The sequence below is a fragment of the Sycon ciliatum genome, chromosome 7 (genome assembly GCF_964019385.1).
Source record: "Sycon ciliatum chromosome 7, ocSycCili1.1, whole genome shotgun sequence".
Taxonomy (NCBI): Eukaryota; Metazoa; Porifera; class Calcarea; order Leucosolenida; family Sycettidae; genus Sycon; species Sycon ciliatum.
In genome coordinates this window covers 20,072,327-20,086,463 of record NC_088649.1, presented here as the reverse complement: position 1 = coordinate 20,086,463, position 14,137 = coordinate 20,072,327, and the positions used below count along the sequence as shown (strand labels likewise).

The window sequence follows — 14,137 nt, the reverse complement described above, 5'->3', positions numbered from 1 at the left end:
TGAGATAAACCTCTCTGATGTTGCTTCCGCCAATGACTACTTCCACTGTTGCCTTCTGTCTCTCTCTCTCTCTCTCTCTCTCTCTCTCTCTCTCTCTCTCTCTCTCTCTCTCTCTCTCTCTCTCTCTCTCTCTCTCTCTCTCTCTCTCTCTCTCTCTCTCTCTCTCTCTCTCTCTCTCTCTCTCTCTCTCTCTCTCTCTCTCTCTCTCTCTCTCTCTCTCTCTCTCTCTTCTCTCTCTCACACACACACACACACACACATACACGCATACATTACACTTCCACATCAAAATGGACGTACAAATACACTCAAACACACACACATGCACGAACGCACCTGTATCTGCATCTGCACGCAAACGTACAACAGAGACCTTACCAACAACCGTGGCCTGGTCGCGTCTGAGAGTGCCTTCCACAACCTGTTTAACCTGGAGAACTTGTGAGTTTTCGATGATGCATTCTTCACTCAGCATTTGTGTTTTTAAAACTCAGATGTTGAGCCAATACAGTGTAGTATTAACCCACTAGGTATCAGGTGGTTGAATGTCCCACTATCTGATATAATATTACCTCATCACCTCGGTGGACTTTCAGTCATAACTCGTAACTTAGTGGTCTTCTTTATTCGTGTTTTTCAAGACCTTACAATGATTTCAACTGGTTCCGTTTTTTACTGGGAAAACCGTATGGCCAGTGGTTTGTTTACAATTGCGAATGCATTGCACGAAACATGTTGTAGTAATTTGAACTTGGTCCAAATTTAACCCTTCACGGACGGCACCTACTGAAACATTCCATCGGTGGCAAAACTTAACTGTGTACAGCCTAACTGGACTCAAATGAACCTTTGCCCATTTCAGTCTTGCATTCTAGGATGATTGTTGCTATGTGCATTCCCCCATGCAGCTAAGGGGGTTTTCAGTGGTTGGGAGTCTCACCCTCACCGTTAGGCGCCGCATCTGCCGCTGGACTCTCTGGGTGTTAGCAGCCGTCGTGAGTTCCCTCTGGAACGAAAACGATAATTTACTGGGTTTTTTAGTTCTACATTTCTGTTATGCGTATTCTTTTTTACGCACAGGCACCTGCGGCGGACGTCTTACTCGTCGATTGGTCAGGATACATTCAGTGGCCTGGGAAACTTGCGCCTGCTGTGAGTTGGGCATGGGGTGCTGACACTCGTAGTATCTGTGCATACTTCCCACACAGGTGTTCTGCAAAGCTTACGAGACGGACAGTGAAATCCGTTGAGAAGTCAAGCGGCTACGGGGCGCTGGCTGTGCAGCCGTGACCACTGACTGCTGCATGCATGCATGCAGGTCCATTTTTAGAATTTATTTTTGACACTGCGTGTACACTCTGAGCAAGTCGGGGGAGCCGGCCTCGGTCATCCTACCGGATTTCTAAGTCCACAACAGCAATACGTGTAATACACACAGCTCAGTAAGCAGTCAATGGCCTGGCATTTAACTCCATCGTGTCAATTATGTGTACGGAGGCTAATCCATTCTCTCCTTGGTGTTTATTTTGCTGTCCCATCCCATGCAGGGATCTGAGTGAGAACAGCTTCACAGAGCTGCCTCGGACGGGTGGCAGTATGTTTCGCAAGCCAATAACTATGTGAGTCATTATCGGGACCTTAATGTCGAGTTTACTGTTCACAAACAACCTCGCATAAGAAAGCCTCCTGCGTCAATGGAAGCAAAAATGATAAAACCGTGGAAGGATTCCGCCACATACAAGAAGCAATCCTTAGTCACCTCGTAGTCTGCCCAAGTCGAATTCCAAGACAAGGCAGGCTTCTTGAAACTTTTATTATTTTTAACGTGTACTGACAAAAGATCATGGCAGAAAAAAAAGCAAAGAGGAGACAATTCCATCTGATATTAAATTTGGCACTCACATGGCATATCCACTGTCCACTGCATTCACTATCATGCTGCCTGATGACAGACGTTGTATCATCCAGCCCGTATATGTTTAGTAAATCACTGCATGAAATTGACGTGGCATGAGGAATGTTAGTAGTTCAACGTGTTTAAATGGGAGCAGGTTTACCATTGGCATTCATTGCTTCTATGGCATTTTGGTAATGTTTCTCTTCTTGGTGTATGTGTGTATCCACAGCGACCTCACTGACAATAACGTCGCACTGCTAAACACTAGCCGCATCACCCAGATAGGAGCGCCGTACAAATTGTGAGTGTTGATGCTGAATTACGCACTACTAATTCATAAAAAAACATGGAGTACAAGTTGTGTGCGTTGTGTGCGTCAAACAAGTACTTATAGTCGAGATAACAACGATGATATTAAACCAATTGAATAGCTTCCAAGATAGGGGCTCAATTCAAGCTGTCAATGTTTCTGGTGCCACATAAGTACTACCTAAATAACAGTAACGGAACTGGACTTGGAACTGTCCTGCATTGTGATTTTTATCCTCCGTTACAGGATCTTGACCAACAACTCCGTCAGCAAGCTGGATTTGAGTGTGTTCAACGGTGTCGGTCAAAACCTAGTCTCCTTGTAAGTGTTCGGGTCGACATTTGGTACCTGTGAAATAAATCTTCCTTTTTCTTACTTGTACATACCAAAATTAACCGCAACCAAAAACCCATCAGGATGGTCCCACAGCCTACAATGTAGTACTGTTGGTCAGTGTGATTTGTGATTAGAGTGTATCTGATAGCATGGTTTGTGTTTGTCTTCTGTAAATTCTATGCACAGAGACCTGAGCTTGAACAGTATACCGTCCATTCCTACAGCTCTGAATTCAGTGCTACCAAATCTCAAGGAAATGTAAGCTAAACACCTTCTAAACACTTTCCAGACGTGGTGGGGCTAAACTTCAGGTCGTGTAATATCAGTGCCACAGCAGTCATTACCGCGCACTGTTGCGCATTATGACTCAACAAAACTCAATATGCGGACAGAACAGTTTCTTCCTTTGTGGACTCATCCGCGCAGTTCAGAGAAAATGAGGCTGAACCTGATAGCAATAAAAAATAAATGTTCCGAAGCCAGATTTAAACCAGGCCCGGACGTACCTTGCCAGAGTGCTCAAACTGATAATTCAGTGAGCTGCATAACGCAAACAGCAAAGGCACTACCCCACACAAGAGTGCTCAACTGCTACAAGAGCAGGAGCTAAATACTCAATCTGCAATCTGCTGACTCAACAATTTTTCGCTTATAAGTGGCAGTGTTGAACAAATAAGGATAACTTGTAAACATATTATCCTTTCTTCTGAATTATAAACACCTTCACACATTTACGAGAGAGCTTGGAAGATCAGGGCCCTACGCTATGCTTTTTTGCCTTGATGACCAAGGCAAAAAAATGCATAGGGATGCTATAAATTTTTCGTTTCTCCTATTTATGTTCAAGACATAACCTGGAATTTGAACCCGCACTATCGCCCTGCATGCATCCCCCGATACACTTCGCATACATACTAATTCTTCCAAGTTGCTTCACGTTATGATCCTGAATTTTAAAGCCCTATTTGAATATCGTGGCCGGCTGTTTGTGACCAGCCGTCTTTGATGGTACGGTACGGGACAGATACGGTCGAGGGTAATACGACACCGTCTACCACCTTGATGACCTAAGCAAAAAAAGAATATGGTATGTTATAAATTTTTAATCAAGGCATAACCTGGGATTCGAACCTGCGCTATCGCCCTACATGCATTCCCCAATACACTTTGTATTCATACTCATTCTTCCAAGTTGCTTCACGTCATGATCTTGCATGTAAAAGCCCTATTTGAATATTGTGGCCAGCTGCTTGTGGCCAGCTGTGTTTGATGGTAAGGTACGGTACGGGACAGATACGGGATAGCGCCAGGCATGACACAAACAAACAAATAAATACATACCAAATTAAAGCTGTGCGGACCCTGGCTAGTGCCAGACGTTACTGAAGTAACGTCTTCTGCATAGCCACGGGAAAAATACGTGTTTGTGCTTGAGAAGTTGGAGAAAATCATGTGCAATGTTCACACATCCAGCTGTTAAAACGTCGTTCGTCACTTATCTGCCATGCCTTCCAGAAATCTGCTTGACAGCACCGTCCGCCTTGATCGCATTTGCCCACTGATTTTTGTCCCGAACGTAACGGCCGAGCCAACTGTATTGCGACAACTGGCAGCAGAACGGGCAAAGAGTAAGTCGCAGGAGAAAATGTTTCATATGCAATGTACAGTGTCAATGTGTCACTGGACTCTACCGTCGTCCGTGAAAGTTGAACTCTTGTAAATGCTATTCCCTTGGATACGAGGACAGTCTATTAAATTTTGTATCCAAAGTACTTATTACAAAGTACTTCAATCTGGACCAGTGCACCGGTGCTCCAGATAATGTTCGTACTGTGGAAGGCCACATCTTATTAGGGTATGTACTAACTGAGTTTCACTGCCGTGCAATTTGTGTCTCTCCCCAGTTGTTGACTTTTGCCCGGACTACAAGCTCAAATGCGCTGATCTTGCAGCCGCTCAAGAGCAGCGTGTGGTCTGCACCTGTGGACAGACACCTGTTCCCGCCTCGAAGAGCCTGTACTACACACGGTCCTGTAAAGGACAGTGCCGGTTCCGAGAGGCGGAGCGCTACTGTCCCGCTCTGCCTCTTCAGTGGCACGACCAGAAAGCCCCAGCCGGCATTAAGCCTTTGGTTGCATCATGTGGCAAAGGGATGAAGCTCGTCAGTGGCATCTGTGAAAGTAAGACGATCGCTTTGTGCGCTTTCGCTTTCTAGTATTATTATTATCATGTCTCTGATATGATCCATAGAAAACCAACTTATTCTTAGATTTGATGCAGAACGGTTCCAACCTCGTTTATAATCGCATACCTTCAATCACCAAATATGGTCTAGGATCACAATTACAGATCAAACCATCTCATTATAGTTAATTCTAATGGGGTATTTGGCTGAGTTACTCATGGTATTATATTGTTACCCAAACGTCATCACCATCATCATCCTCCACTTGTAAGCTATGTGTATGTAAATGTTTTGACTAGAAATCCGTGAAATTCTTATAAGAATTATAATTATTGTAAAAGAGAAAAGGACATATGGATACGAGTTAAGAGTAACTCTCCATCACTGTAACATGATACTATATACAGTCAGAAAGTGCAATAACTAGGCACAAAACTGACAGAGTACTGAGACATTCGACGTCCTGACACCTAACTTCAACACATCTCCGTAGCGCTAACCGACAGCCTTCCAACTTGGAAGGTTCAAGGTTATGGAAAGACCAAAGAGGGGAAGGCAAGCGCAACGAAAACGAGCAAAAGCTACAGTCCCAACGGAACAAAGAATGTCGATTGTTACTGGACGATGACGAGACCAGTACGATATTTGACAAAGCGGTCTAACTACAATTCGAAGCAGCAAAGCAGCACACCACCCAACTTGGGTGGGTCATAAATATCAAAGATAAGTAAAGAAAGGGAAGCTTTGCGAAAACGAATTGTACAAGCCGAAAGCCAAAATCCTACAGTACTCCTCATGCATGACATTGTGATGGACTAGTTGACTACAAAACAAGTTGTTTCACACGACGTACGTTTCGCCGTATGGTTCGTGACGGCTCATCAGGTGTGCAATTTGAAACTCGGATGTTGAGCCATAAATAAATGTAAAAGAGAAAAGGACATATGGATACGAGTTAAGAGTAACTAAAAAAGCTTCCCTTTCTTTACTTATCTTTGATATTTATGACCCACCCAAGTTGGGTGGTGTGCTGCTTTGCTGCTTCGAATTGTAGTTAGACCGCTTTGTCAAATATCGTACTGGTCTCGTCATCGTCCAGTAACAATCGACATTCTTTGTTCCGTTGGGACTGTAGCTTTTGCTCGTTTTCGTTGCGCTTGCCTTCCCCTCTTTGGTCTTTCCATAACCTTGAACCTTCCAAGTTGGAAGGCTGTCGGTTAGCGCTACGGAGATGTGTTGAAGTTAGGTGTCAGGACGTCGAATGTCTCAGTACTCTGTCAGTTTTGTGCCTAGTTATTGCACTTTCTGACTGTATATAGTATCATGTTACAGTGATGGAGAGTTACTCTTAACTCGTATCCATATGTCCTTTTCTCTTTTACATTTATTTATGGCTCAACATCCGAGTTTCAAATTGCACACCTGATGAGCCGTCACGAACCATACGGCGAAACGTACGTCGTGTGAAACAACTTGTTTTGTAGTCAACTAGTCCATCACAATGTCATGCATGAGGAGTACTGTAGGATTTTGGCTTTCGGCTTGTACAATTCGTTTTCGCAAAGCTTCCCTTTCTTTACTTATCTTTGATATTTATGACCCACCCAAGTTGGGTGGTGTGCTGCTTTGCTGCTTCGAATTGTAGTTAGACCGCTTTGTCAAATATCGTACTGGTCTCGTCATCGTCCAGTAACAATCGACATTCTTTGTTCCGTTGGGACTGTAGCTTTTGCTCGTTTTCGTTGCGCTTGTCTTCCCCTCTTTGGTCTTTCCATAACCTTGAACCTTCCAAGTTGGAAGGCTGTTGGTTAGCGCTACGGAGATGTGTTGAAGTTAGGTGTCAGGACGTCGAATGTCTCAGTACTCTGTCAGTTTTGTGCCTAGTTATTGCACTTTCTGACTGTATATAGTATCATGTTACAGTGATGGAGAGTTACTCTTAACTCGTATCCATATGTCCTTTTCTCTTTTACATTTATTTATGGCTCAACATCCGAGTTTCAAATTATAATTATGTGCAAATATTGTTTTGAGACCCGGCTAAGGCTCCAACCGCACTAGGTGAAAAATACCCGCATGTACTTTAAATGAAGTGTTTTGGTAAAACGTTGTCAAGGAAACATACGAGAAATCTAGAGCGATCCATATAGTACATGTTTGAGCAAGTCGCAAACCCCTGTACAAGCAGCTTTTGCACCATGTGCGGGATCTTTTGAATTTCATGCAACTCAACACTCACCTGACACGACGTTTTCTGGCGCTTGAGCTGAAAAGTGCATATACAACTTGCAGTGCGCCTGCTAACTGTCCACCAACACTCGCACTCGCAGACTGTAGAAGATCTTGTTACGTTGGTGGACAGTTAGTCATAGCTCGTATAAATTTACAAGTACGGTCAGGTATTTCGACTTCTACAAACTGAACTAACAAGTGAAGCACGGATATGCACGTATCTGACAAACGTCATCACGTGCGTGATCAATATCTTGCTTGGTGTGTTTAACTGCAGTGATGACAGGCCAATGCAACGTTCCTTCTCAACTACACACGGTCTACAGTTACATAACGTGGCCGACTGATGATGGCGAAGGTCTCACGGCAGCGGGGACAACATCCTTCTGCACCAACGAGAAGAGTATGAGCGTTTTCGCCCCGCCGGAAACAACTAGTTGCCTCGTCCCTCTCATGAGCGACGTCATTCACTCCCGCTCGTACGACGTGCCTCTCCGCCTGTGGGGTGAATTGGCTGACAGTATTGGCAACAAGGGATTGCATGCGCTGGAATATAGTCCGTCTACGCAACGCTTCACCATTCTGCAGTTGCCATCGACAGCCAAGCTGGATGTCATTTGCACAGGTACAACTTAAACTAAGTTCTTTTCCAGCGGGTTTGGCTAGCCAGACTCGAATACTGCACTTTCCGGAGTACAGGCCACACCCAGATTAGTTTGGTCACGAAATACCGACGTCTACCCTAGTTATCCCCGTTGATTTTACCACCATAGTACAAACCACACCGACATTTGTTTGTTTGTTGGGGGGGGGGGATACTGGTGTTTAAAGGGCGGTTTTCCTTGGGAGAATCCGGTATGGCCAGGCTTCGTTCTGGCCGGGTTTGGTCTGGCTGCCTACACTGCTTGTCAAGCTAAGATGCTTATCTGCAGTGGCTTTGTGCATTTCATTCGTGCAATCCTACCCATTCAATAGAGAACATGCAGCCTGTATCTATATGCTATTCTGCACATTTCTCCATGATTCCTAGTGTAAGTCTCTTGTTTCAGGGCTAAATCGGAAGACTGTCTGTTGCTACTCAGATTAGTGGAATGCACCTTACCTTCATGCCGTATCTCGTTCTGCTCTGCAGCCAAATGGACGATCTCCAACTTGCCGGCCGTTGGAGAAATCGCTTTTATCAAAACCGATGACCCAATGATGAACCCGTCTCTGGCCGAGGAGCTTTGCCGGTCACTGAACGGCTTCTCTCTCATATCGTGGGATATGCTTGCCAAGGCTTGGGCACAAGACCAGTCGTTCAGCAACGAATTGCGAAATATTTTCACCACCCAGTGGCTTACAAGTCCTGCTTTTCGAATCCATCCCAGATACTATATGTCTGGCACGCCATCCGACTACTCCGTCAGACAATACTGGATGGAGCCGAAACCCAACGGTCATGTAATTCTACAAACTATAGCGGGAGATGATTCATTGCGCATATCCGCAGCTGATCCATCACTGATGGACAGGATAACTGGTGCCCCGCTCTGCTTTAGTAAGTAATTATGCAGAAGGCAGTTCAAACATGGTCTTGTTGTGTCAGAACTTTGGTTATGGTGTTTGGTGTGTGTGTGTGTGTGTGTGTGTGCGTGTGTGTGTGCGTGTGCTTGTGTGTGTGTGTCGTGTGTGCGTGTGCATGTGTGTGTGTGTTTGTTTGTGCGTGCGTGCGTGCGTGTGCACATGTGTGCGTGTTTGTACGTGTGTGTGCGTGTGTGTTTGCATGTGTGTTTGCGTGTGTGTGTGCGTGTGTGTGTGTGCATGTGTGTGCGTGTGTGTTTTCTTGTGTGTGTGTGTGTTTGCTTGTGTGTGCATGTGTGCTTGTTCGCTTGTGTTCTCATATACATGTAAGCAAGAGTACATAACCCCCCAGAGTGTGCAACGCCGATCCAGCTCTGTGTAGGGTCTTGGTCGAGCGGAATCGGATCTTCTGATGTCATGCGTACACTTCACACCAGCGCAAGGCCGGTCTCGAGGCAGGGCACCATTGTTTTTGATCCAAGAGTACCCGCGACTCCCCGGGTTCCCCTCAGATGTGTACGGTATTATGACGCAAAGATCCGATTCCGCTCGACCAAGACCCTATGCAGAGCTGGATCAGGCGTTGCACACTCTGGGGGGTTATGTACTCTTGATGTAAGTGTATGTGCGCATTCGTACAATTTAGAAAAGCGATCCTGTCAGCTTTTCTATTATTGTGTTCACATGGCAGAAAAAACGACGTCGCTATGCTACGTAGGTTTCTACGTAAGGTGCTCGGTATTTCACTTAGGCTACGTAGGTTTCTACGTAAGGTGCTCGGTATTAGATCTACCAACGAGTGGTAGCCGCGTGCTGTGCACGTGCACGGAAGACATTGTGTTGCAGTGCAGTGCAGTCCGTTTTCGGATGTGCATGCGCGAGAAACTTCCTTCTTTGGAACTGCTTCTTGCATGAGCTGTTTCGGATATTTCGTGTCCTGGCTTATTTCGCTTCGGCTCTGCTGAGACCTCCTTTCACGGAATATTACTCAATGACAGGTGAGTTGACCAGTTCCCTTTGATTCATTTGCTTGTGTTGACTCTTTCATTTACGAAAAGTGTGTGTGTGCTGAGTTTAGGTGGAATACAATAAATAATGGAAAAGCTGCCATTATCTCTTTTCTAAATTTAGCTTTTCTGCTGTCGAGGCCTCCTTTTACGGAATACTCAATGACAGGTGATCTCTGAGTTGACCACTTTCCTTCGATTCATTTGCTTATGCCCACCCTTTCATTTACGGAAACGTGTGCTGATTTTATTCGGATTTAGATCCACTCGTATCTCCTTGCCCTTGCCAACAGTGTGCGAAGTACGCGAGTTCACCTTCTTGACGGTAAGGCTTATCTTGCTGCTGAGGCTTAGATGTGTTGTCGAAATACTCATGTTCATTGTACATTGGTACGTTACAAGGAAGGCACTGGTCATGATTGCTTCCGGCATTCCGTGCTGCGATCAAAGGGTAGAATCTGAATTTTGCAGTGGCATAGCATCGTTGGCAGTTCCCAATCTGGAGGGAAAGGTTCAAGGACGCATCGGCCGAGTATGCATAATAAATTCGCATATCAGCGAAAATCTCCATTATGAAGAGGTTCATGCATTCAGTGACTTGTTTGCTTCATACGAAACAAGCCAATGGGTGCAGTCTCGTCTCGTGAAAATCTCTTACGATTGGATTTGTTTACTCGAGTCTGGGCTGTTTGATTTGTGAGTAGCGCCGAGATTGCACTGCCCCAAATAAAGTTGCGTGCCGGCAGAGCAAGAATTGCGATCTGCAATCTGTTTGTAGTACCTGCAAGAATGTGCTGTGCATGTATCGTATTTTCTCTGCTGTTGTTTCAGTTGCCGTCATGTTGCTACAGAAAGGTTCAGTGACTCATTTGTTTCATACAAGACGAGTCAATGGTTTGGTCTGGCTTAGAATCTTTCGCTGTAGAAGAAATCTATTCGTGTCTCTATTGGAGAAATAATTGTATTCACTCGTTATAAAATAGGGTTAAGACAAACTCATAGAACAGATACCATCGGTCCCTTGATGTTCATCCTAAAGTAGCCCTTGGCGGATTATGCCGGCATTATTAAAATTTTGGCATAATCTTGGGATTTCGTCAAAAAATAATGCTCCGGCATATACGGATTCCAACGTGTAAGGTCGGCATAATCTTTCGGTTTAGACAAAAAATTATGCTTAGGGCATCATACAGCTTTGTCCTCCGGCATAATATATGGATTTCAACGTGTAAGGTCAGTATAATCTTTCGGTTTAGACAAAAATTATGCTTAGGGCATGGCCGTGTGTGTGCGTGGTTTCTCAATGCACTATGTACAGCGTGAATACATAGTGGAACCGAGCATAATTCAGCATAATTGTGGCATAATCAAAAGCATAATTTGACGATTGGCCGAGCATAGTCCGCCAATGGCTATCCTAAAGAGGTTTGACTGGATATCATTCATACTCCCCCAAAGTCGTGTAACATTCTATTATTATGGAGTGCCTTGTTTATCTCTCAGTACCTCCAACCATATATCCTTGCCCCTTATATCCTCAGGATCAGTGTAGTTGTTGGAACGAGGTGTCGGACAATGTATTTGTTTACATTTTAATACATGTTTATTGTTCCTACTTTGCTGTGTTGTTTTAGACAATCGTGGACTTGTAACACTTTGAAGTCATTGAACAGCTTCCAAAAATTTTATTGACATCAACAGGATTACAATTTCAGTACAATATGATGCCGGATGACCTTATCACGACAACCCATGACTACAATTATAAACACAGAATCAACAAAAACATCAGCGGCACGCACCTGGTTACAATTCTCAAGTAAATGTGATTTAGGGTGTGGACATCTGAATTTTCTGAAAGACAAGACAATTTTAAGACAGAGTCATGAAATTCTGCAACAGTAACATCCACAGAATGACATGCGTATAAAAGAAAGTATCACCGCCACTACCCATATGATTCCCCCTGCAGAAGAACATGAATATGCAAGACTATGTATGTAGTGCCATTTTCTGCAAGGAAAGGCTTGCACATCAATGCGTAAAATACGGTATTGAATTTGATAATGATGCACATGTACATATATATATATATAGAGGCATTCCATTGGTGACACAATTATTATAAAATAATATCAAGAGTGCATAAACTGTTTATGGACTCTTGGTTCCAGTATCTACGCGATCTCTGAATTCTGGCGCGTGAAGGCCGTGAACTCTAGTTCCGTACGAAAGTTCATTTCAAACCAGAGGGAAAGTCTAAGTGCGGTGTTTGATTTTCCGCAGTGCGCGGACTGCAGCTGAATGATAATAATGAAGGCAGCGCGCCGCGCATCTGGCCCATAGAAAAGAGATCACAGTTGCACACTCTTGTTTATGGACTCTTGTCTAGTCTTGATAATATCCTTAGCTAAAAAAACAAAAGAAATTATAGCAATAAAAACTGCTTTATGGCAGTTTTCTAAAAAAAGTTATTGTGTTCTAGTCCATGGACCCCGTCTAAAAAGTAAGAAATTAACGAAATGTGATAGCCGAAAATTAAAATTTCACACAAAACCTCACAATAATCACAACACTTGAGGATCTTTGTTTTAAAAAAATACTGCTTTCAGCACTTGTTTAGTCTGACCAAGAGTCCATCTTGGTCTGACACTTCACGGGTGACTTGTACGAGTACTGCGCCAACATGCATGAATAGAAAAGAGGACCACGAGGGGAAAAGGTCTTCTCACTTTTCATCCTGTGTGTGATTATTGTGAGGTTTTGTGTGAAATTTTAATTTTCGGCTATCACATTTCGTTAATTTCTTACTTTTTAGACGGGGTCCATGGACTAGAACACAATAACTTTTTTTAGAAAACTGCCATAAAGCAGTTTTTATTGCTATAATGTCATATGCAGGGAGCATGCTGTGCGTACGTGTGGGGGTCATCCAGGGTCACCTCATATATTTTTCCCTCTACGAGTACTCAGCACATTTTTCGCGTGTACCGTTATCCTCATCATTCACAAGTAAAAGTCATTGCCCATCGATGACGTGGTTTATTATTCCTTGTTTTAAGACAATAGGCAGCACAGTCACACCTCGGCTATCCTGACCCACGTTTTAGTCCACCTGGTACCCTTCGTTACAAATTTAGGTGCAAATATTACTACTCTTTTGTCACTTCTTGTGGAGATAATAGGGAGGTTTCGCTCTACGTAATTACATATGAAAATCCGTATGTAGTACTCGCCGGGGAGCGAGGGCAACTTTCATACGTAAATCTCTCTACTGATTTCCATAGGAAAGCTGTTTGCTACGTTGGGTCCTCCGTAGGACTTTTTGAAATATTTCTCGCATTTTCCGGATTTGTCCATGCCAACGTTCAAACCGCGCGAAACACAAGGTACACACACCGTACACCACGTGCAAAATAAAATGGAAAACGCGGTTTCTGTCGCATGCGATGGGCGTATGCAGCCACCGCGTCTCCAAAGCAACAACGCATGTTTAGCAGTCGTGGAGAAATCACGTAGAGCGAAACCCAACAGCTCTGATTTTTACGTATGAAAATTCCGTGCAGTTCCTACGTTATTTTCATACGTAATTCCGTAGAGCGAAACCTCCCTAATGACGTCATGTGCCATGTTTTTGGCCTTTCGCTATCAAAATGTATGTGATTCGGAGTTGGAGTTCCGGACATTTGATAGGTGTGGGCAGTGCCCCGTCCCGAACCGACCGGACAATCGAAGGATGTGTGTACCATGTACATTGTACCATTGAACCTAACATAACTTGCGATGTGTCAATGTATTCTGCCTTGTTTCTTGACAGAATTCACCAGTGACTTCCTTGGACGTGTGAAAGCTGCGTACGGCTCGACAGTGTTAGCACCACCCACCCCTCCTCCTAAATAGTAACCACATCTTTCAAAACTGGCCTTTCTTGACGGGAGAGAGAGTGTGTTCTTCATCTTATCATAAGGATATTATGATGACATCATTGTTTTTATCTCCTTATTGAATGCCATCACGTACTTGTGCCGACATGTACATGTCCGATTGCCATCACGATTGATTGCTGGTGCATGCAACGTGCTAGTTTGATTTTCATCACATGCTCGTACATGCACTGCCCAATGCCCAATGCCCATCGCCATCCTATTCTGTTGTGATTGCCATGACGTGCAACGTGCTCTAAATGTTGTTGGTGGTAGTGTCCACCTGTTGTTGGTGGTAGTGTCCACCTGTTGTTGGTGGTAGTGTCCACCTGTTGTTGGTGGTAGTGTCCACCTGTTGTTGGTGTTAGTGTCCACCTGTTGTTGGTGGTAGTGTCCACCTGTTGTTGGTGGTAGTGTCCACCTGTTGTTGGTGGTAGTGTCCACCTGTTGTTGGTGGTAGTGTCCACCTGTTGTTGGTGGTAGTGTCCACCTGTTGTTGGTGGTAGTGTCCACCTGTTGTTGGTGGTAGTGTCCACCTGTTGTTGGTGGTAGTGTCCACCTGTTGTTGGTGGTAGTGTCCACCTGTTGCTGGTGGTAGTGTCCACCTGTTGTTGGTGATAGTGTCCACCTGTTGTTGGTGGTAGTGTCCACCTGTTGTTGGTGGTAGTGTCCACCTGTTGTTGG

General features: G+C 44.4%; 1 protein-coding gene across 1 annotated transcript in view; it reads left to right on the top strand.

The window, feature by feature from the left end:
- LOC135820593 (uncharacterized) overlaps window positions 1-13,813 on the top strand; it is a 30,238-nt gene extending 16,425 nt beyond the window's left edge. The window contains exons 14-24 of the mRNA XM_065333651.1: window positions 370-441; window positions 1,081-1,152; window positions 1,548-1,619; window positions 2,127-2,198; window positions 2,454-2,528; window positions 2,730-2,801; window positions 4,059-4,171; window positions 4,448-4,723; window positions 7,238-7,585; window positions 8,093-8,500; window positions 13,348-13,813. Coding sequence (XP_065189723.1) covers window positions 370-441; window positions 1,081-1,152; window positions 1,548-1,619; window positions 2,127-2,198; window positions 2,454-2,528; window positions 2,730-2,801; window positions 4,059-4,171; window positions 4,448-4,723; window positions 7,238-7,585; window positions 8,093-8,500; window positions 13,348-13,430 — 1,663 coding nt within the window. The 3' untranslated portion in view covers window positions 13,431-13,813. The remainder of the gene's footprint in view (window positions 1-369; window positions 442-1,080; window positions 1,153-1,547; window positions 1,620-2,126; window positions 2,199-2,453; window positions 2,529-2,729; window positions 2,802-4,058; window positions 4,172-4,447; window positions 4,724-7,237; window positions 7,586-8,092; window positions 8,501-13,347) is intronic.
- Window positions 13,814-14,137: the final 324 nt, after the last annotated feature.